Source organism: Chlorocebus sabaeus, chromosome 8, assembly GCF_047675955.1.
Source record: "Chlorocebus sabaeus isolate Y175 chromosome 8, mChlSab1.0.hap1, whole genome shotgun sequence".
Taxonomy (NCBI): domain Eukaryota; kingdom Metazoa; phylum Chordata; class Mammalia; order Primates; family Cercopithecidae; genus Chlorocebus; species Chlorocebus sabaeus.
The window spans coordinates 37,838,147-37,860,995 of record NC_132911.1 but is presented as its reverse complement, the minus strand read 5'-3'; the positions used below and the strand labels follow the sequence as shown (position 1 = coordinate 37,860,995).

The 22,849-nt window shown below is 43.4% G+C and overlaps 1 protein-coding gene and 1 non-coding gene across 5 annotated transcripts in view; both read right to left on the bottom strand.

Moving 5' to 3' along the window:
- Positions 1-19,484, bottom strand: part of ASH2L (ASH2 like, histone lysine methyltransferase complex subunit) — a 39,585-nt gene extending 20,101 nt beyond the window's left edge. Inside the window, exons 1-11 of one of the 4 annotated variants that reach the window (XM_037983599.2) lie at positions 18,129-19,484; positions 17,415-17,481; positions 16,716-16,861; positions 13,189-13,277; positions 12,826-12,920; positions 9,180-9,275; positions 8,460-8,555; positions 6,741-6,816; positions 5,992-6,009; positions 3,786-3,879; positions 2,039-2,256 (exon numbers count right to left, since the gene is read on the bottom strand). In XM_037983599.2, coding sequence (XP_037839527.1) covers positions 2,039-2,256; positions 3,786-3,879; positions 5,992-6,009; positions 6,741-6,816; positions 8,460-8,555; positions 9,180-9,275; positions 12,826-12,920; positions 13,189-13,277; positions 16,716-16,861; positions 17,415-17,481; positions 18,129-18,316 — 1,183 coding nt within the window. In that variant the 5' untranslated portion in view covers positions 18,317-19,484. Of the gene's footprint in view, positions 1-2,038; positions 2,257-3,785; positions 3,880-5,991; positions 6,010-6,740; positions 6,817-8,459; positions 8,556-9,179; positions 9,276-12,825; positions 12,921-13,188; positions 13,278-16,715; positions 16,862-17,414; positions 17,482-17,719; positions 18,076-18,128 lie in introns of those variants that run through there. The other 3 variants (XM_037983600.2, XM_007962183.3, XM_037983602.2) reach the window with 3 other exon arrangements.
- LOC119618951 (U6 spliceosomal RNA) lies at positions 750-856 on the bottom strand. The gene has a single exon (XR_005235296.1). It is a non-coding gene; the product is annotated as a U6 spliceosomal RNA (small nuclear RNA).
- Positions 19,485-22,849: the final 3,365 nt, after the last annotated feature.

Sequence of the window (22,849 nt, the reverse complement as noted above, 5' to 3'; positions counted from 1 at the left end):
ATTAGCCAGGCGTGGTGGCATGTACCTGTAATCCCAGCTACTCAGGAGGCTGAGGCAGAAGAATCACTCGAACCCCGGAGGCAGAGGTTGCAGTGGGCCGAGATTGCACCATTGCACTCAAGCCTGGGTGACAGGGTGAGATTCCATTTCAAAAAAAATAAAAAGAAAGAAATTCTGAAACTACTTTATGTGCATATTAAATATGAACAAGGTCAAGTATGGTGGCTCCCTCCCAAGACCCTGGGAGGCTGAGGCAAGATGATGGCTTGAGCCCAGGAGTTTGAGAACAGCCTAGGCAACACAGTAAGATCCCACCTCTAAAAAATTAAAATAAAAAAACCCAACTAGGTGTGGTGGTGTGTGCCTGTGATCCCAGCTACTCAGGGGGCTGAGGCAGGAGGATCGCTTGAGCCCAGAAGGTTGAAGCTGCAGTGAGCCAGGACTGCATCACTGCATACCAGCCAGAGTGAGACCCTGATCTCTATAACAAAATAAATAAAGTATATTGTGAAATAAAGTAAATATATTGTAGATAATTATCTATCTAATTATTCACATTTCCCACTGTTGGAAGATGTTACAAATAAGGAAAGGAAGAAGGCTGTCATCCCAGGTATCAATATAAATTGTTATGTGTGTACATGCAGGTTTGTACATACACACGTGCATTTCCTATCTCTGACCACTGAGGGAGTCTAGAAGCAATGACGCCTAGTAATAGCACACCTAACACCTAGCTATTAATTTTTATTTGTTTATAACGCTTCACGAATTTGCATGTTATTCTTGCACAGGGGCCATGCATCTTCTCGGTATCATTCCAATTTTGGTATATGTGCTATACGGAAGTGAGCACCTAGATGTTAATTTCTAAACAATATGCTCCAATCAAAGGAACCAGGGCTCAGTGAAGAAGTAGGCCTGGGGCACAGAAAATATAAAATTGGCCAGGAACACCTTTTGATGCCTCAAAGTAAGAAAAAAAAATTTTTTTTTAAAAGATGCGGTTTATTGAAAAAACACAAGAACCAACTTCTTGAAGAAGCTCCTAATTGCCAAAGCTGGAATAATTTAAACAACAAAATAAGGTATTGGATTACACTCCCTGGAATAAAGTAAATATATATGAGTCCATACTGATACAAATAATAAATTAAATAATGGAAAAGGGAAAGAGGAAATAGAAAATCATCAAACAACACGGTCATAATTGTTGCAGACAATATCCACTGATGGGTGCTAAAATTAGTGGACATAAGTTTAAAAACAAACAAGATATTTGCACAGATAGACTCGATGTACTTTTGCTGAAGACATTTGTTAAGTATAAAGGGAAAGACAGTAGCTTTTTACAGTGGGGAAAGCTAGCAGAATCGCCTTAACCAAATTATCATGGTCAACGTAACCAGTAAGACCTACTGACATCACGAATCCCATGAGATGATGCTATAAGACATTGTTTCTGTGTTATTCTTCCCCAAACTGCCTAACTTCCGTCTTATCATGAGAAAACATCAGACAAATCCTCACTGAGGAATATTCAACAAAATAACTCATTAAAACACTTAAAAAATATCATGGTCATGAAAGATAAACAATGGCTTTGGAACTGCAACAGACTAAAGAGAATTAAGTGTGAGTGGAAAAACTGGTAAAATCGAAAGAAGGTCTTTCTTTAGTTGTGCTGATAATATTTACCAATGTTAATTTCCCAGTTTTGATAACTGTACTACAGTTTTCTAAGATATTATCATTAGGAAAAGCTTGATGAGAAAAAAAACTTATTTTTGGCAACTTCTCTGCAAGTTTAAAATTAGTTCAAAATAGAAAGTTTTAAAAAACTATATATATGTATATCAAACGACTGGAGCTCATAGGAAGGAACAGAATTTCCTGCACATTCTGGAAGAATCTAGCCTGAGATGGGGGTAAGGCAGTGGCAACAGACTGAGATGTACACCTAATTCTAGACTGACAAGGCTAATGATGGCAGTTCAAAGTAACCCTGCATCCATATGATCTCCAATACTTTACATACCTCGATCATGTAGGGCTAACAAAACCCGTTCATACAAGCAGGCTCTGTAGAGGTCTCCAGGAATAGGTTTTCCTGCCCAGCAGTCAAGTTCCAGCTTCTCGGGGTCAGGGGCGTGGGGATCAGGCTCAGCTAGAATATACCGATAGCCATCTTTGTTAAACGGGTGTTCCAAGGGGTAGCCATGAGGGGGAAGGCGCTGAGCAGAAAATAAAGGGTCACTGCAGAAAGGAAAAAATAAAATCAAGAAACTAAAACCCCCTCTAACTCAACTGCGTTCAACTGTGTAAGAAAGTCCTCTGGTTTATTAGATTTCAGCTAGAATACATGCAACTTCACAGCAAATACTTCTCATTACTCAAATAGATAACTCTGCCCTCTTCAGGCAAAACAAGGAAGTGAAAAGGATTAGCTTTATTGAGCAAGGTAGTTTTGGTTAAATTACTTGCAGATTGTGGGTATCTTCCCGGTGGTCTATTAAGCATGAATTGATGTCTATGAAACTGAGCTGGTACATCATGGGGTGGAAGGGAGAAGAGGAATGGGGGTGATTAGGGTGATATTCTTCAGTGTATTGATTATTATAAAGTAATGAACAGAAACTCAGAGACATAAGCACTTGCTATCTTGCTAATCTAAGTAAATAACTTGTGCAGTGAGCTGAGATTCCGTCACTGCACTCCTGCCTGGGCGACAGAGCAGAACTCTGTCTCACAAAAATATATAAATAAGTAACCTGGATTTCACTGTCTCAATATTAGACAAAGGGAAGGGAAAAGGCATGAGAAGGGAGAAGCAGAAAGTTAAGCAGCTAACATTCAACACTGGTTTCATTCCCTCGCCACCTATCCTTTCTCAAGTTGCCTTAACAGAACTTCACTCCCTAGGTTCCCCAGGCTTATCACGACAGAAGACACTGTCCTTGTTACTACTATAAATTTTGCACTAACAAATGTATAAAACATAATACTTAAACTTGGGTTTGTTTTTTTGAGACAGAGTTTCGTTCTTGTTGCCCAGGCTGGAGTGCAATAGTGCTATCTCAGCTCACTGCAACCTCTGCCTCCTGGGTTCAAGTGATTCTCCCATCTCAGCCTCCCGAGTAGCTGGGATTATAGGCACGTGCCCCCAGGCCCAGCTAATTTTTTTGTTTTTTGTTTCAGTAGAGATGAGGTTTCACCTTGTTGGCCAGGCTGGTCTCGAACTCCTGACCTCAGGTGATCCACCTGTCTCAGCCTCCCAAAGTGCTGGAATTATAGGCATGAGCCACTGCACCCAACCTGGGATTACTATTTTTGTTTGTTTTCGAGACGGAGTTTCACTCTGTTGCCCAGGAAGGAGTGCAGTGGCATCATCTTGGCTCACTGCCACCCGCCTCCCAGCTTCAAGCGATTCTCCTGCCTCAGCCTCCCAAGTAGCTGGGATTACAGGTGCTCACCACTACGCCTGCCTAATTTTGTATTTTTAGTGGAGATGGGATTTTGCCATGTTGACCAGGCTGGTCTCAAACTCCTGGTCTCAAGTGATCCACCTGCCTTGACCTCCCAAAGTGCTGGGATTACACACATGAGCCACCAACGCCCGGCCTCCAACCTGTGGTTATTTTGCCCCTCAAAGTGCTCAAGGTTTGGAAAATAAATCGACAGGCTTTTAAACCTTAAACCCTTGAGCTCTTTTCCCTTAGCTGGACTTTCCCAGCACCAAATAATACTTAAACAGTGAGGTGGGGTGGGGTGGGCACTCTCCCCACCTCCGGGCCTTCTTGGTGGTCCCTGTGGTCCCTCCATCCTGCTGTTTGCGCTTGGCTCCTCGTCCTTTTCCGCTGCTTCCTGCTGCAATTCCCCCTTTGAAGAGAAGGCAGATCACTTTCAATGAGCCATGAGGGAAGCACCATGTGGATACTGAAATTCCATGGGGACCAACACACCCAGTGTGCATTTGTGTAACACCACAGGAGGATTTCCTTCCAAAGACATATTGGATTTCACACTGGTTTTGAAAAAATCTACTAGGCATCTCACAGTCCCGGAACACTGGGTTCTGGCAATAAGCTCAAATGAATCCAGCACTAGTGATGGTCAGGTTACAGTTTCAACCTTTGTTCGTAATAAACTGCAACTATTAGTATACTTTCTGAGGGTGTGACACAAATGCATTTTCACTCATTCAGATCCCAAACACCCTCAGCTAAAAAGAATGAAAACAACTGTATGGGTACATTTTTTTTCCATCCAAATTAATACAAACACCCATAAAGAGAGACTATCCTCACTGTAAGTCGATGTTCACTTGCTTGAACTACACAATATAGTCCATAAACATCATAAAGGCACAATATCTGCTAAAGCATTGAACTTGAATATCCAACAAGACAAAATACATCCAACATGGAAAACAGAAACAGAAGTACTAAAAAGGTGTTTCTCTCCAGTACTGCTAGATCTCCATCGTGGTTGCACATGACACAAATAAGAAAGAAGGCTTTCAATTTGCTAGGCAAGTTTTAGTTCCATACCCATTCGTCAATACAACATTTATTAAGATTGTGCCAATGTACTAAAATTCAGGTTAGATTAACCTGGTTTGTGGAACTAAAAGCAATTAATATGAATAGACAATTTACGTATTTTATACGAAAAATTTAGCTACATACTAAAGCCACAAGGAATATTACCTTGTGTATTTCTGAAATAGGTACTTTGAAAATTTTGTCCGGTTCAAATTCCTCTCAATTAGTTTTATTTTTCCTTCTTCCAGGAAATGTCCCTGAACTGCAGGAAAACACCTTTACGTAAACAACTGCAGAGTACTAAATCTTAATTTGGGGCAAGCTTGGGAATTATCAGCAGTTCTGCTGCAATAAAAAGGATCAAGACATTGAAGGTGGGTCATATTCTGCATATACAGGACCAGACTTATGCAGAATTTCCTTTGATGAACACCTCAGATGTTATTCTATTTTTCATAAAAGTTTTTTATTTATTTATTTATTTTTGAGACAGAGTCTTGCTCTGTCGCCCACGCTGGAGTGCAGTGATAGGATCTTGGCTCACTGCAAGCTCCACCTCCTGGGTTCACGCTATCCTCCTGCCTCAGCCTCCCGAGTAGCTGGGACTACAGGCGCACGCTGCCACGCCTGGCTAATTTTTTGTATTTTTAGTAGAGACGGGGTTTCACCGTGTTAGCCAGGATGGTCTCGACCTCCTGACCTTGTGGTCCGCCCACCTAGGCCTCCCAAAGTGCTGGGATTACAGGCATGAGCCACCGCACACGGCAAAAGTTTAATGTTAAACTGCTGCAATGTCATCATCTCTAGTTTAAGTCACTGTAATCAAAAAACAATTACATTTTTGTTTTTGTTTTTTTGAGACGGAGTCTTGCTCTGTTGCCCAAGCTGGAATGCAGTGGCATGATCTTGGCTCACTGCAACCTCTGCCTCCTGGGTTCAAGTGATTCTCCTGCCTCAGCCTCCCGAGTAGCTGGGATTACAGGTGCCTGCCACCATGCCCGGCTAATTTTTTTGTATTTTTAGTAGAGATGGGGTTTTGCCATGGTGGCCAGGCTGGTCTTGAACTCCTGGCCTCAGGTGATCTGCCTGTCTCAGCCTCCCAAAGTGCTGGGATAACATGCGTGAGCCACCTTGCCTGGCCACAATTACATTTTTAACGGTCGTTTGCATTTTAATTATTTTAAGAAGCTTCAGATCCATCCAGAACAGAGCAAACAATACAAAAGTGGGGTAGCTGGCCATGTTAGGCAGAATATGACAACATACAAGCTCTTAAAGACTAACATTAAACTCAACTACTGTTTCATATTAAGTGTTATTGCCGCCATTTTCACAATGCTTCAAAATTATGTAGTTTTAGCTTCTACCACAGCTCAGCAAAAAGCATTTTCCAAGCCACAAAATACTTAAGTCTGAGAGGCTGAAAGAAGACAGTGGAGGAATTCACCTCCAAAAGTGGCTCCACCTGTAAGAACAGAAGTGGCACCATGTATTTGTCAAATTTTAACAATTAAAAGGGGAAAATATGTTGTAAAAAGATAAATAACACACTTAGCTATTTCCAACCCATCTTAGAATATTAGTAACAGTAGAAACGATCAGCTATTTAAGTCCTACCACTCCAAAAGACAGGTTAATGATGCCATGTATCAGATGAACAGCTAAAATCTCTCAGCCACCCCAACTCGTATTAGATAACCATTAGTAACGAGGGGTTTTCCCATTATTAGAAGGGTTACCAGAAGAACAAGCTGTATTGGGTGGTTAATATAGAAATGCTATCACATGAATGAGCTGAAGTTTCAGGGCAAGAAAATTTAGAAGATGGGCACAGGAAATCTGTTAAAAGTAACAGCTGAATAGCAGAAAAAGAGTGGAGAGGAGCTGAATCTTTCTAAATTTAATGTTAGTTACAAGGATACAGATATAAACACAGCAAATCTGACCTTGAAATGGTTCCTTGTTTTATGCTAAGCCTGTCTCACTCAAGAGCAAACTGTGTTGTAAAGTGACAAAAAGTTCTCCTCTATTACCATCTGCCAAATCCTTGGCTAGCTCCTAAAAATTGAGCTTGAACTATAAAAGCATCTTAGTAAGTATCCAGGTTAAGAGTCAACCCAAAGAAAGGCCAATTCTAGGAACAACTGGATTCAATAGCTTCCAAATATTTCAGCAATGAGATATGTAAACACTTACCATTTAGATTCCCACTAGTAGACACAGCACTGCTCTGTTTTTGGTTGTCATAAGCAGGACCAATGTTACTAAGGTCCTGCAAAAATATATCCAATTAAAATAGGAGTCTACATAAGTCAGTCAATCTGGATGCTCATAAAACAAGAGAAATTCTAACAGAATGGGAACTAAAATTGACCTTTTTTTTTTTTTTAGATGGAGTCTCACTCTGTTGCCCAGTCTGTAGTGCAGTGGCACAATCTCAGCTTACCACAACTTCTGCCTCCCAGGTTCAAGCGATTATCTTGGTTTACCCTCCCGAGTAGCTGGGACTATAGGTGCACACCACCATGCCCGGCTATTTTTTTTTTGGAGACAGACTTTCACTCTTGTCGCCCAGGCTGGAGTGCAGTGGCACTGATACTGGCTTACTGAAACCTCTGCCTCCCAGGTTCAAGCGATTCTCTTGCCTCAGCCTCCCAAGTAGCTGGGATTTACAGGCGCCTGCTGTCACACCCAGATAAATTTCTGTATTTTTTAGTAGAGACAGGGTTTCACCATGTTAGCTAGGTTGGTCTCAAAACTCCCAACCTCAGGTGATCCACTTGCCTTGGCCTCCGAAAGTGCTGGGATTACAGGCGTAAGCCACCATGCCCAGCCTAATTTTTATATTTTCAGTAGAGACAGGGTTTTACCGTGTTGGCCAGGCTGGTCTTGAACTCCTGACCTCAAGTGATCTGCCCGCCTCAACCTCCCAAAGTGCTGGGATTACAGGCGTGCGCCACCATGCCAGGCCTGAAATCGACAATTCTAAACAAGGAAGCCTGCAGGGTCCCAAACTTGGGTGTTTTGTGGACCAGCAAGCACTCTTGCAAGTATGCGTGAGGCAGGCCAAGCATAAGGACCAGAATAGTTTCAGAATGGCGATAAGTGGCAATTAATCAATCAACCTGGGTAGAGGCACGAGAGGACACAGGGCAAACCAGAGTGCCTAAGCCCCATTCACTCAGCTCCTGTGGGAATTCAGGCCCCATGTAGTCAGATGTTTTCATTTTACAAGACAGAAATCTAAATTTCTATGTGAAATCTTGCATTTTTTTTTTTGAGAGACGGGTCTTGCTATATTGTCCAGGCTGGTCTCGAACTCTTGGACTCAAGCAATCCTCCTGCCTCAGCCTCCCAAAGTGCTAGGATTACAGGCATGAGCCACTGCACCGGGCTGAATCTTGCATTTTCAAAGCTGGCAAATAAAACGTGTAAAAACACAGCTTTAAGATTTGACATTCTGACTGGCCAAATGTGAACCCTGCTGTTGAACAAAAAAACGGCAATTTTCATTTGCCTGTTATGTTAGATATGCAACACAAATTCTTCATAACAAATTATTTTCACAACAAAGAATGTTTTTAAGAGCAAAATTTGAGATGTCAGAAAGATTAGAAGTAATTTGAAATAGCATTTTTTACATGTTACAAGTGAGGAAACTAAAGTTAAAAAAAAGTGATTTGAAGAAATTCATAACATTTTGGAGAAGACCCACAACTAAAACACTGTAAGACACTGATCTCTTGGTTGAAGGTGAGTACTCTCGTATCAGTCACTATTTTTTTGAAGTCCACGATGCTATGCGCATGTAATGGCAGTGTGTTATGTGGCAAATATACAAATGCAAACAGAACCTGACTCCCTATCCCCAAGTGGCTTAAAATCAAAAAGTAAATATAAAACATATTAATGTACCTGATCCAAAAGTCCAAATTTGGGGTAATCTTCTTCTGGGTCTTTACTCCCTGGATCTGGGTGTTCCTTTACCAAGAATACATCTCTTTCTTTACTCTAAAAAGAAGCAGTGTTTTACTATTAATGAACATTTTATACTTAAAAGTATGGAATGAATAATCAACCACCAACTCCAAAAGTCAGTTCCTAGGTATAGTGTCCAAAAAAGATAGTATTGTTTTTCCTTCTAAGAAATAATCCGTTACCATCAAAAAATTCAAACAGAGAAAACATGAAGAGTGCCCAAGTTTTTCATAATCCTCACCTATCCTTCTATCTCACAAAGATAAGCACTGTTAACAGCTTGCTGTTGACTTCTCCCCAGGTGTTCTCTTTAATTTTAAGGACAATATTGCCCATAACATTTTTTTTAATAGAAGAAAAGAAATGGTCTCTAATTTTAATACAAAATTATTCTTGCAAAAGTACCGTGGACAAAAGTTTCAATACATAAAACCAGGTGTATGTGGGCAATGTTCACATAAGACACAATATGCATCTCACTGATTCTGTGTCCAAAAACTATTAAAATTCACAATTAGCTGTATCTCACACTCAAAGATATAACATTAAGTTGTTCTAATCTTATCATTTCACAATGAGACGATAAAATATTATTTAATTCTTACAAAGAACAATGGTTTCTTAAATGTCAAGTCTAATCAATTTTAGTCTACTTACCATTGTTTTAACAATGTTATTTGGCCAAGTCATTTTCCCAGGTCTCTGTCTGGTTGTCATGCACTCCCAGTATTTATCAATAAATGGTATAATATCCTAATTTTAAAAATAAATTAAGACTATTACCACTGCAGTCAAAAATATGCTGACAAAGAAAGAAAACAGCATTTTTCAAAGACCTTGTTAGAATCAAGAGAAAAATCCATGTTAGTTTTTCCCCCCATGATGTTATACAAGGTTTACATGTTTGTCTTTTAATCACTGAATATTTCATTGTATACACACAATATACAGATTATGGGGATTTCCACAAGTAGAAACAAATGTTAGCCATGTGGGGCTTACACTCCAGTTGGAGGGAAAAGCTCTGCCACAGTCCCTTGGTTATCAATTAGAAGATGACTCCCAAATTATTCTCTCTTGAGCTCCTATTTCTACCAGCTGAGACATATCTATCTGGACATCCTAAAGGGACCTCAAACTTCTTGTGACTAAAATGGAACTTGGTATCTTACCTCATAAATCTGCTTTTCAGATTTCTATTCTTGCTCCCGATAACTTAGAACCAGTAATCACCCAAATAAGCTAGATACAATAAGAGCTGTCCTTGACTCTTCTCTCACAATTTTTATACCTAAACGGTCACCAAATAAATTTTAAAATTTCAGAAATGTCATTCCAATCAGGCCTCCCTTCCATCCCCACTGCTGTGACTGTGGCTCTCACCAACTCCTGCTTACATGACTGAAACGACTTTTGACCTTCATCTTCTGGCCTCCTATGTAGATAATCTTCTAAAGTTCCACCACCAGAGTTAGTTCCATGAAAACTAAATCTTTACTAAAAGGAACCAGGGAAAGTACAAAGAAAGCCTGGAATATTTTGTTATTCCAGAAAGTAAGGAAGAGTTCAAAAATGGATGGGGGCGTATCAAAGAGTTTCAGGAGTCAGTCCAATAGGGCTACAATGGTTGAATCTGGGACAATCTGAGGGTCAGAAATAAAAAAAATGCAACAACAGCTGGGTGCAGTGGTGCACGCTTGTAATCCCAGCACTTTGGGAGGCTGAGGTGGGCAAATCACTTGAGGTCAGAAGTTTGAGACCAGCCTGGCCAACATGGTTAAACCCTGTCTCTACCAAAAAATATAAAAATTAGCCAGGCATGGTGGCATGCACCAGTAGTCCCAGCTACTCAGGAAGCTGAGGCAGGATAATTACTTGAACCCAGGAGGCAGAAGTTGCAGTGAGCCAAAACATCGCACCACTGCACTCTAGCCTGGGTGACAGAGCCAGACTCCATCTCAATTTAAAAAAAAAAAATTTCCAACAATGGACACATTGATTTTTTAAAAAAATCCACAGTGATATTTCAAAGGGAAAAAAAAGAATGAGGGGAAGTTATTTACAGAAGACTTGCAACTGAAGAATGTATTCTGATTTACAACCACTACTCTAACAACTGATTCAGGGTTGGATAATCAATGGTGGCTAAAATCACTAGTTGAAAGGAGTAGGAGAATAAGGTACTCACATAATCTCCATGTATGGCTTAAGGATTACTTAGCACAAAGATAAAAATGCTCCCTCCTTAACCAACTACTCAAATTTAGGATCACTAATAACAAAACAAACCAATATCTTATATACCTCCTGATGTGGCGGTCTAAAAAACACACGATACCTATATAATCTTGCCAAAAATGTTTAACACATGGCCAGGCATAGTAGCTCACAACTTTAATCTCAGCACCTTGGGAGGCCAGGGCCAGTGGATTGCTTGAGCCCAGGAGTGTAAGACTAGCCTGGGCAACATAGTGAGACCCGTCCCTATTAAAGAGGAAAAAAAAAGTTTAACCTGAACCTAATCATGAAGAAACAGTCAAATGCAAATTGAGGAATATCATGCCAAACAACTGTCTAAGCACTTTAAAATTTTTAATTCATTAAATAAATAAATAAAGGAGCTGGGTGTGTTGGTTCATGCCTGTCTTCCCAGAGCTTTGGGAGGCCAAGGCAGGAGGATCACTTGAGCCCAGGAGGTCAAAACCAGCTGGGCAACATAGTGAGACCACATCTCCAATAAAAAAATTTTTTTAATTAGCTGGATGTGGTAGCATGAGTGCAGCTGCTCGGGAGGCTGAGGTGGGAGAATAGCTTGAACCCAGGAGGTTGAGGCTGTAGTGAGCCGTGACTGTGCCACTGCACTTCGGGCTGGGTAATAGAGCAAAACCCAATTGAATAAAGGAATTGTTTTATTAATTGATTAGAGACAAAAGAGTCATTACAACTAAATGTAATGGGTGATCCTAACCAGATCCTGGATGGAGGAAGAAGCTATGGAGGAGGATATTATTAACACAAAAATAATCCTGAGAAACTACAAATATGAACTGTAAATTAGTAGTACTGCACCAATGTTAAATTTCTTTACTATGATCATTGCATTGTGGTTGTATTAACAGAATATTGGGTAAAATATACCTACAAGGTAGTCTCATACAGCTTAAAAGAAAAACAGAGATATGGGGAGATAAAACAAATGTAGCAAAATGTTAACTGGCAAATCGAAGAAGAAACGGGCCAGGTGCAGTGGCTCACACCTGTAACCCCAGCAACTTGGGAGGCCGAGGCGGACAGATCACTTGAGTACAGGAGTTCGACCAGCCTGGGCAACGTGGCGAAACCCTGTCTCTTAAAAAAAAAAACACACACACGGCCGGGCGCGGTGGCTCAAGCCTGTAATCCCAGCACTTTGGGAGGCCGAGATGGGTGGATCACGAGGTCAGGAGATCGAGACCATCCTGGCTAACACGGTGAAACCCCATCTCTACTAAAAATACAAAAAAAAATTAGCCGGGCGTGGTGGCAGGCGCCTGTAGTCCCTGCTACTCGGGAGGCTGAGGCAGGAGAATGGCGTGAACCCAGGAGGCGGAGCTTGCAGTGAGCTGAGATAGTGCCACTGCACTCCAGCCTGGGCGACAGAGCAAGACTCCGCCTCAAAAAAAAAAAAAACACACACACAAAAATGAGCTGGGTGTGGTGGCGTGCACCTGGAGTCCCAGCTACTCGAGAGGCTGAGGTGGGAAGATCACCTGAACCTAGGAGGTCAAGGCTTCAGTGAGCCATGATGGTGTCACTACATTCCACCTTGAAAATTTTCAAAATAATTTTGGAAAAAATAAACTAAAAAGGGGCCATGCGCAGTGGCTCACATCTGTACTACCAGCACTTTGAGAGGCCAAGGAAGGTGAATTGCTTTAGCCCAGGAGGCGGGTGGATCATGAGGTCAGCTGGAGACCAGCCTGGCCAACACAGTGAAATCCTGTCTCCACCAAAAATAGAAAAAATTAGCCAGGCGTGGTGGCACAAGCCTGTAATCCCAGCTACTCGGGAAGCTGAGGCAGGAGAATCACTGGAACCCAGGAGGCAGAGGATGCAGTGAGCTGAGATTGCATCACTGTGCTGCAGCCTGGACAACACAGCAAGACTCCATCTTGAAAAAAAAAGAAAAAAAGAACAAGGTAATCACTGAATCCACTGTCATATATTCATTAAAAACTGGGAAGAAAGTACTTGTTAGGGAGTATATTTAGAAGTTCCACCTAACTCTTTAGTATAATTGCAATTACATTAATTCCACCTCTACCTTATCTTTGGAGAACATTGTCTTCGGATGTTCATCCTGTGTTCGGGACTGCCATGTCAGGTTGGCCAAAGCACTAAGGCACATTTCCTTCAAGTCTATCAAAAACAAAAAGGAAGAAACAGTTATCTATAGTACTATATCTCTATTACCAAGGGAATAATTAATAAGTGGTCCAGAAAATAACAATTATAGCAGCAAAATGGAGTCATCATGTGACCTGAAATGGGCAACTGCAATTATTCAGAGCTAAACCCCAACTGAACTCATACCAGCTACTAGGCAAAGGTCTCCTAATTCTGCTAAGCCCAGATCCCTTTTCTTTTCCAGTGCATAATCATCTAATACTCCAGAGTTTGTTCTTACTTGCTTGCTTCCGGAGGAAATAGGTATTCCCACTGTGATGGCAGACATTGCAGTGAAAACTGTAGTTGGTCATGAAAGGTAGACAGGATCTACAGAAGAGAAAAATTATACAAATTAGTGAACTTGTGAATACACACACTTCTTCTTCTTCTTCTTTTTTTTTTTTTTTAAGACAGGGTCTCACTCTGCCACCCAGGCTGGAGTGCAGTGTTACAATCATAGCTCACTGCAGACTTGACCTACCCTGGCTCAGGTTGATTCTCCCACTTCAGTCCCCCAAGTAGCTGGGATACAAGAATGAGTCACCATGCCCAGCTAATTTTCGTATTTCTTTAATGGAGTTAGGCTTTCACCATGTTGCCCAGGCTGTACACTTCTTTATGAGAAGTTAACATGCATCCATTCCCCTCAGTGACAGGTAAATTAAAATGTTAATATGTTAACATAGTCTTAAAATGTAAAAAGGTTGTCAAAACCAAAACAGGGCTCATATTCTTATAAACACCTGGATTTTTCTGTCACAAAAATTAATAAGACCTTATCCATTATACTGGACAATTCGGCATCTAGAAGGTTCTCACTTGTTCTTTTTTTTTTTTTTTTTTTTGAGATGGAGTCTCGCTCTGTCGCCCGGGCGGGAGTGCAGTGGCCAGATCTCGGCTCACTGCAAGCTCCGCCTCCCGGGTTCACGCCATTCTCCTGCCTCAGCCTCCCGTGTAGCTGGGACTACAGGCGCCCGCCACTTCGCCCGGCTATTTTTTTGTATTTTTTAGTAGAGACGGGGTTTCACCGTGTTAACCAGGATGGTCTCGATCTCCTGACCTCGTGATCCGCCCGTCTCGGCCTCCCAAAGTGCTGGGATTACAGGCTTGAGCCACCGCGCCCGGCCTTCACTTGTTCTTACAAGGTATCTTGTTAGTTTATTTTTTGAGCACCTAAAAAGAATATGCCAGGCCAGCTGTAGAAAAGGACAAAGTAGTCTAAGGTATATCTCTATGGTGTCAATGATGTGGTTGGAAAGGGCAGGCAGAATGTAAGAAAAAATGAATTAAAAATGTAGATAACTAGGCCAGGCATGGTGGCTCATGCCTGTAATCCCAGAACTTTGAGAGGCCAAGACGGGTAGATCACCTGACATCAAAAGACTTGCCTATTTGAAGTCAAGAGAGGAAGAGGCTAGGAGGGGAAAGACAATACGGCAGACACGGGATGCAACAGAGGAATCAACGCATTTGAGGAAACATGGTAGTGATTGCACAGGGTGACAGGAAAAGGACAAGAGTTTAGTCTTGCAAAGGGCAAAGTAACAGAAGGACAGAAGACCTTTAGTATAAATGGCTTAAGCTAGAAGAGAAGAAACCAGAACAAAGGTTTATCTTGGACTCTGAAACTAGCTTAGGGTATCCTCAGAGAAGACTACCAAGCATTTACCAACTATTGTTACCCTCATAGAATTAAGAAACATTCTTACAAATGTTAAGGCTGAGTTTCCTTACCTTCACTTCTCTGTAGAACCTCTTCTGTTAAACAGTTTATTGTGATAAACTCATTTACAGAAGGCAAAGCCTCATACTAAAGATAGGTAGGTAAATAGTTATTTTAATTCAAACACAAACAGGTGTAAAGAGCAGCCTTTTTCATACCCTGCTAGCTCACATTCTCTATCTCAGTTGCAAAAGATAATCCATCCCACCTAACTGGGCTTTATTTTTTTTGCGGGGGGGACAGGGTCTCACTCTGTTACCCAGGCAGGAGTGCAGTGGTACAATCATGGCTCATTGCAGCCTCAACCTGCGGCGCTTGAGCAATCCTCCCACCTAAAACTCCTGAGTAGCTGGTACTACAGGGGTGCATCACCATGCCTAGCTCATTTTTTCTATTTCTCATAGAGACAGGATCGCACTATGTTGCCTAGGCTGGTCTAGAATGCCTGGGCTCAAGTCATCCTCCTGTCTCCACCTCCTAAAGTGCTGGGATTACAGGTGTCAGCCACCATGCCTTACCTTTTTTTTTCTTTTTTGAGATGGAGTCTCACTCTGTCGCCCAGGCTGGAGTGCAACCTCCGCTTCCCGGGTTCAAGTGATTCTCCTGCCTCCCGAGTAGCTGGGACTACAGGCGTGCAACACTGCACCCAGCTAATTTTTGTATTTTTTTTGGAGACGGGGTTTCACCATATCGGTCAGGCTCGTTTCCAACTCCCGACCTCGTGATCAGCCTGCCTCGGCCTCCCAAAGTGCTGGGATTACAGGCGTGAGCCACTGTGCCTGGCCCCCGCCCCCCCCCTTTTTTTAAACTTGATACCACGGATAGGATCTAACTGGGCTTTAGATACAACTTTTCAAGTTCAGTTACAAACTCTTGTCTCCAAAGCCACCAAAATTTTGAACTGTGATTTGATTTTTCCTTGAATTCCTCCCAGTTATCTCACTAGTAAATTTCCTTTCCTAAACTGTCTATCCAAACAAATTCTTCCGGCAAAAGTGGCCCTATCTTAGGCCTAAGAGACCAGGTTCACTTAGCTAGTGTGTTTTCCCAACAGATGTTGCTACCAAGATCAATTATTTCTTCCTGATCCTTCAGTATTTTTCTTCCTTTCCTAAATCACAAGTCACATGTTAATTGAGACATCAGCATTTCTAAAACCCATTTTAACCTTCTAACTAGAAAGTATACAACAGATTATAAAGGAAAGCTGGGTGTGGTGACTCATGCCGGTAATCCCAACACTTTGGAAGGGTGAGGCAGGAGGATTCCTTGAGCTCAGAAGTTCGAGGCTGCAGCAAGCTGTGATCCTGCCATTGCACTCCAGCCTGGGTGCCAGAGCGAGACCTGGTTGCAAGAAAAAAACAAGAAAGCACACACATATGCAGCCTTATTTTTATATAGTCTTATATAAATGTATTAGTATAATATAGACCATAAAGAACATTACAAAGAGCGAGCAGTACAGTTATTCCAATAGACAGGAGTCGGTATAAGGAAAAAAGTCTTTCATTCTCAATCACAATATTATTTTAATTCACTAGAAGAGGCACATGATTGGAAACAGCTTTGCTGAGGAGAGCAGACAACATACCTAAAGGAGTAAGTCAGCAGCAATGAGAAAGGAAAAAGAGGACGGTTCAGGCATAAAGAGCATGGGTCATCTCAAATTTGGGACAACAGGCTTTATCCACATATACACTAATTCTTTCTGAAAAATCCAAAACACCAACACAAGGTTTATATTGTCCTAAATTTGTTTATATAACAGTTTGTAATTGCATTTTTTTTTGTCTCCAAACCAGGTTGTAAACTCAAATGGAGGGACAATACCCACCATTATTATCTATCAGGGCTGTGCCGTCAGTAAGCAGATAACATGCTAAGGGAATTAAAACAATCCCTGATTCAACATCCTACTTGCTGAATAGGAGTCACGAGACATAGGAAATACTTCGCATTTATTTTGCCCAGAAACTAACTGTTAAGCATGTTCAGATTTATTTTACCGAGTAATTCTTACAAAAACTATGAAAAGTACTCACGAGGTATCTATGCCAAATGTGTCAGCCGTGAACCATTTTGTACAAATCCCACATTGCAGCTCTACTTCACCCAACTGTCGGCCATTCTCTTCATCCACGGAGCCCGCCTGAGTATCCATCACCTCTGACGTATCCCCAGCACCTTCCTGTGTCAGAGCAATTCGAGAATCAAATCAGTTGATTTGAATGTATTTTACTTTATTTTATTTTTTTAAGAGACAAGGGTCTCCCTATGTTGCCCAGGCTGGTCTCAGCCTCCCAAAGTGCTGGGATTACAGGCATGAGCCACCGTGCCCGGACTGAATGTATTTTTGATTCACTTAAAAATTTAAGAACAAGGCCGCGTGCAGTATCTCAAGCCTGTAATCCCAGCACTTTGGGAGGCCAAGGAGGGAGAATCACCTGAGGTCAGGAGTTGGAGACCAGCGTGGCCAACATCGTGAAACCCCATCTCTACTAAAAATACAAAAAAAAAAAAAAAAAAAAAAAAAGTAGCTGGGTGTGTTGGCAGGTGCCTGTAATCCCAGCTATTCGGAAGTGTGAGGCAGGAGAATCGCAGGAACCCGGGAGGAGGTTGCAGTGAGCCCAGATCGCGCCACTGCATTCCAGCCTGGGCGACAGAGTGAGGCTCCGCCGCAAAAAAAAAATTTAAAACCAAACCCTATGTTGTCTTGCAAACAACTAAAAAGAAATACTTACTAGTGTATCTTTTCCATTAGATGATTCTGTCTCCAAACCACCGCTTACATCGACCAAGTTTGCCTCCCTATAAGATAATGAAAGAGCTCAAGCAAGAATTCTCAATACAAACAAACCTCAAAATACCTATTCCCAAAAATGATGATCAAACCACAGTCGAACTTCATATTCCTGCAGCTTTTTCAGCTACGCCTGTTCTCAGACTGGATGCCCAAGGTACTGTCAGGATATTGAGAAGGTGGACAAGACAGTAGCGGACCCACGGAGCACAGGGACGCCTAATCGGCTTTTACAGACAAATCTACCTGGGTTAGAGTTGGTCCTGGGAGAGGTTCAAAGAGAGGCAGCTCTCCCACCCTGTTTTCAGAGTGACCGTTACTTCTTCCAGTCTGGCACTGCAAAGTAGTTTTTTTTTTTTTTTCCTGGAATACGTGAAGGCCTCCCGTTAAAGAGTGAGCTACCAGCTTCCTGCTGGGGTGCAAGAGTCAGTGATAATGACAGGAGCCTCAGCTCCCACCGCCCGTGAAAGGTGCGGAAGGGGCGTTATCTGAGATATACTTGAGAGAGGAAGGGCCAAGCTGCGCAGAGGCAGGGCGAGCCATTGGCGGCTGGGCCTGGGTTTGCAGGGGGCGGGCGGCAGGACTCCAAGAGCCGCGGGATTCGCGAGGGGCGGGCCTCCCTCCCGCGTCCTCCTCTGGCCGCAGGACCTCTTACCCGCCTTCAGCCTCGCCGGAACTGGGCTCAGCTGTCGGAGGAGCAGAGGTCCCCTCTCCAGGAGGAGCGGCTGCTCCCGCTGCCACCGGCTTCATCTCCCCCTCTTCTGCAGCTGTTGCATTTGCGGCCGCTCCTGGGCCAGGCCCGGCACCTGCTTCCTGGCCGGGTCCTGCTCCCGCCGCCGCCATCACGGCCACCCCTGGACTTCTCGCGAGAGTACCCTCTCTTCTCGCGCGCGTTGTTGTGAGACGCTGTAGTCTTCAAACAGGAAAAGCCCGCGGCGGGTCCACTGTCTGCCTGAGGAAGCCTAACTACACTACCGCTTTAAGGCCAGGCGCGCGGGCAGAGGTGGGCCGGGCCTCCAAGCCTGCGGTGGCCGCTGGCCTGGCACGGGGAAGGCGGAGGAAGCTAGATGGTTAGTAGAACTCTCTCTAGGACTTCCTTTGGAATCAGGGACGGATGCAGCGTATTTTCGTGGCTACGACTGGATATCCCCGCGTAGAGGAGGAGCTTTGAGAGCGCTGGCCGTGCCACCGAACACTCCTCACCACCGAAAGTGGGAAACGGCTTCCTTGGAGACTAGCACTCCCTGCCCAACCCGGATGGAATTTGGTTTTCTGCGCAGGGTCGCCCCCTGGAGCCCGTTTCCAAATGACCTTCAGAGGGAAGGGAATCTAGGGAGGCCAATTCCAGGGGCGAGGGTGGAGGACCCAGGCCGGGCAGCAGAGGATCGGCGTGGGCACCAGAAGCGGCTTGCCGCTTCCTAGTGTGAGAGGTGGAAAGCGAAGCCCGGGGGGGTGCCGGGACACTCGGAATGTAGACAAGTTTGGTGCCCAGCGAAAGGAAGAGGTGTGGACTGAAAGTACGAACTTGCGAAGTCATCGACAGTAGCTGGTGGCTGGCATCACTGGAGTGAGTTGAGTCTTTCAGAGCCATGGTTTCCAAACTGGAGAATGCAAAGCTCTAAGAGTGTTGCGGCCAGGAACGTTTTCAGGACACCAATGTTTATTATCCTATATCCTAAAATGTTGCCTAACAATAGACTCTTCTCCCGCTTTACACAAGAACGACGCACCCCTCGCCAATCCTCACTCCAGTCTTACAGTGATGTGTCCACCAATAGGGTAGGAACGTCCGGGCCACTGAACGCCATGGAAAATATGTAGATACTGATTTCCCAATTGGTTCTCAATTATTGGTTTTCAACAAAATTGAAGAAAGACCTGAGTTGCCAGGTGACATTTTAAAATTGGTGATAAAAACTAAAATCAGGTGTTGGTACTCCAAAGAGATGGTACTCCAAAGGGATGCTTGCTCTAAGTATCTCCTCCCAAATACATATTATTGTAGTAGTTTTAACATATGGTCGCAAAATTGTGTGTTTTCTTGTTGTTTTGTTTTTTTCTTTTGAGACAGAGTCTCGCTCTGTTGCCCAGGCTGGAGCGCAGTGGTGTGATCTTGGCTCACTGCAACCTCCGCCCCAGGTTCAAGCGATTCTTTTGCCTCAGTCTCCCGAGTAGCTGGGATTACAGGTGTCTGTCACCACGCCCAGCTAATTTTTGTATTTTTAGTAGAGGCACGGTTTCACCATGTTGGCCACGGTGGCTGCTCCAGCTCCTGATCTCAAGTGATCTACCCTCCTCGGCCTCCCAAAGTGCTGAGATTACAGGTGTGAGCCACGGCGCCCGGCCCTTTTTTTTTTTTTTTTTTTTGGAAACAGAGTCTGGCTTTGTCGCCCAGACTGAGTGCAGTAGGGCGATCTCAGCTCACTGCAACCTCCACCTCCAGGGTTCAGGTTCAAGCTGTTCTCTTGCCTCAGCCTCCCCAGCTGCTGGGATTTCAGGCACGCACCATGATGCCCGGCTAAGTTTTGTATCTTTACTAGAAATGGGGTTTCACCTGTGTGGTTCAAGCCTGTAATCCCGGCACTTTGGGAAGCTGAGGCAGGCAGATCACCTGAGGTCAGAAGTTTGAGACCAGCCTGGCCAACATGGTGAAACCCCATCTCTACTAAAAATACAAAAATTAGCAGGAGAATGGCTTGAACCCAGGAGGTGGAGTTGGTTGCGGTAAACCGAGATCACACCACTCCAGTCCAGCCTGTGCAACAGAGTGAAGATCTGCTTAAAAAAAAAAAAAAAGGGGCCGGGCGCGGTGGCTCAAGCCTGTAATCCCAGCACTTTGGGAGGCCGAGACGGGTGGATTACGAGGTCAGGAGATGGAGACCATCCTGGCTAACATGGTGAAACCCCATCTGTTGGGGTCCGCGTGTTTCCTAAACAAAGGAATGAACACACAAGACAACACAAGACGACAAACATGGCGGCCGCCTCGAATGGCGCGCTCTGCTTTATTTTATACAGTCTTTTGTGGAATGTTGCCAAGTCACAAGACACATTGTTGTTTTTCTGACCTTTCCCTGACTTTCTGGATTTTCAAGATATTTACATATAAACAGGCCCCCAACGCCCTGCTTCGTTTGCGAGAGCAGGACTTATGGGGAACGCCCTGCTTCGTTTGCGAGAGCAGGACTTATCGGGAACACCCTGTTTGTGAGTACATAGTCCTCTACATTTCCCCTTTCCTTATTTACAAGTTTGAATTTCTTTTAAAACCACCATTACATGTTGGGCTCGCTGGGATTCGGTGTTTGCCCTTTGGCACCATCTCCAGCAGACTGTGAAAAATGACAAAGGCAAGAACAACAATCAATACATTACTAGAGCAATATCATCTAGGCCTGCCTGAGCATTAAGAGTGGCCTTTTGTCCTGAACCCGTAAGCTGCTCTTCAGTAGGTCCTGGGGGATTTCGGGTAGCATTTTTTCTAGCTTGTACTCTTGCTTCCTCCCACCACCAACTTTTTAATTGAAGTCATTGTGAACGATCAAGGACAGCCTGTCCCAAAGTTTCCCAGTCAATAGAAATCATCATACGTTCTAAAGAGAAGGAATCGAGAAGGCCAAGAACAAACTGTGACTGAGATCCATAATTAGCATTTCTTGAGGTAGTACTTTCCACTGAAACCTGGTGGCTAGTTCTTTATTATTTATGGCTGGTATAGTAAAGGCAAATTTTTCACAATCTTGCTCTGCCAGAGGAATGGTGAAAAAGCAGTCCTTAAGATCAATTATAATTAAAGGCCAGTCTTTTGGGATCATGGCCGGAGAGGGCAATCCGGGTTGAAGAGGCCCCATGGGTTGAATTACAGCATTTACGGCTCTTAAGTCCATTAACATCCGCCATTTGCCTGATTTTTTCTGAATTACAAATACAGGAGAATTCCAGGGTGAGAATGAAGGCTCAATGTGTCTTTTTTCTAATTGTTCCTTTGCTAATAAATGTAAAGTCTCCAGCTTTTGCTTCGGTAGCGGCCACTGATTTACCCATACCGGTTTCTCTGTTTTCCAAGTTAATGGAATGGGTTTAGGAGGCGCTACAGTGGCCGCCCCTAAAAAGGATACCCTATTCCTTTTCTTTCTTGATTTTTCTCAGTCTCAATTGGGACTTTAATGCCATTTTTATTTTTTCCTAACCCCTTTTCTGGTATATATCCCATCTTAGTCATGATTTTTTGACTCGTGGGGCTGTATAATGGAGCGGGCATAAGGATTTCCGCACCCCATTGTTGTAATAAATTTCGACCCCATAGATTAACAGGAATTGAAGTAATCATTGGCTGAACAGTACTTTCTTATCTGGTCCTAAACAATGTAAAATCATTGTACTTTCACACACTTCTGAAGCTGTGCCTACGCCGACAAGTCTTGTAACAACCTTTTGTTTAGGCCAATTTTTTGGCCACTGATTTAAAGCAATGACAGAGATATCTGCTCCAGTGTCTACCAACCCTTCAAACTGTTTTCCTTGAATAATGGCCTTACACACAGGTCTGCTCTCAGAGACCAGACTTGCCCAATATGCAGCCTTTCCTGCCTGATCAGTGCTTCCGAACCCTCTTGTTCTTTTTATCTCACTGTTTCCAACTTTAATATAAGGTAGGAGTAATAATTGAGAAATCCTGTCTCCTAGACTGGCACTCCAAGGAATTGAGGAACTAATAACCAATTGAATTTCGCCTTTATAGTCTGAATCAACCACACCAGTATGAAACAGGAGCAGCGGTACCTTGCAATTTTAACAACTGCTGTAACAGCTCTAAAATGCGCTGCAAATCAGAATTTCCTTCAGATGAAGGAGGCATTAGCTCTTTTTCCAATTCCTTGTCCTCAACAACCGGGGCGTAAATATGTTCCTCTCTAGGATCATTCCTCTCTAAAGCTTCAGATGCCTCACCTCCTGCGGCAGTATCGCCATGCTCTGAGTCAGTTTCAAGTAACTCTAATCCTGAGTAATGGAACTACACAAAGTCCACAAAGTCAGAGGCATCGTTTGCCCCCGCTGATGAGCTAGACGCAGGGCTTTAACCACTTGTAACCATTCCTTTCTATTTAACTGCACTTTGGTTTGATATTGAAACCAATAACAATGTTGTTCAACATGGGCAAACAATCGCTTCAAAGTCTTATGTTCCTTAACTAACTTCTACTCCTATAGACATCAACAGTCCCTGGAGTAACCACAAATATTCAGAGGCCAGAGAGGTGGAATTCCCTATAATTTTCCCATGGGTCCCCCTTTCTTTATTTACCTGCCCGGGGTGTTCCCCCTCCGGTTCCTTGCTCTCGTGGAGCCACGGACCCTGCTCGCTGCGCCAGATGT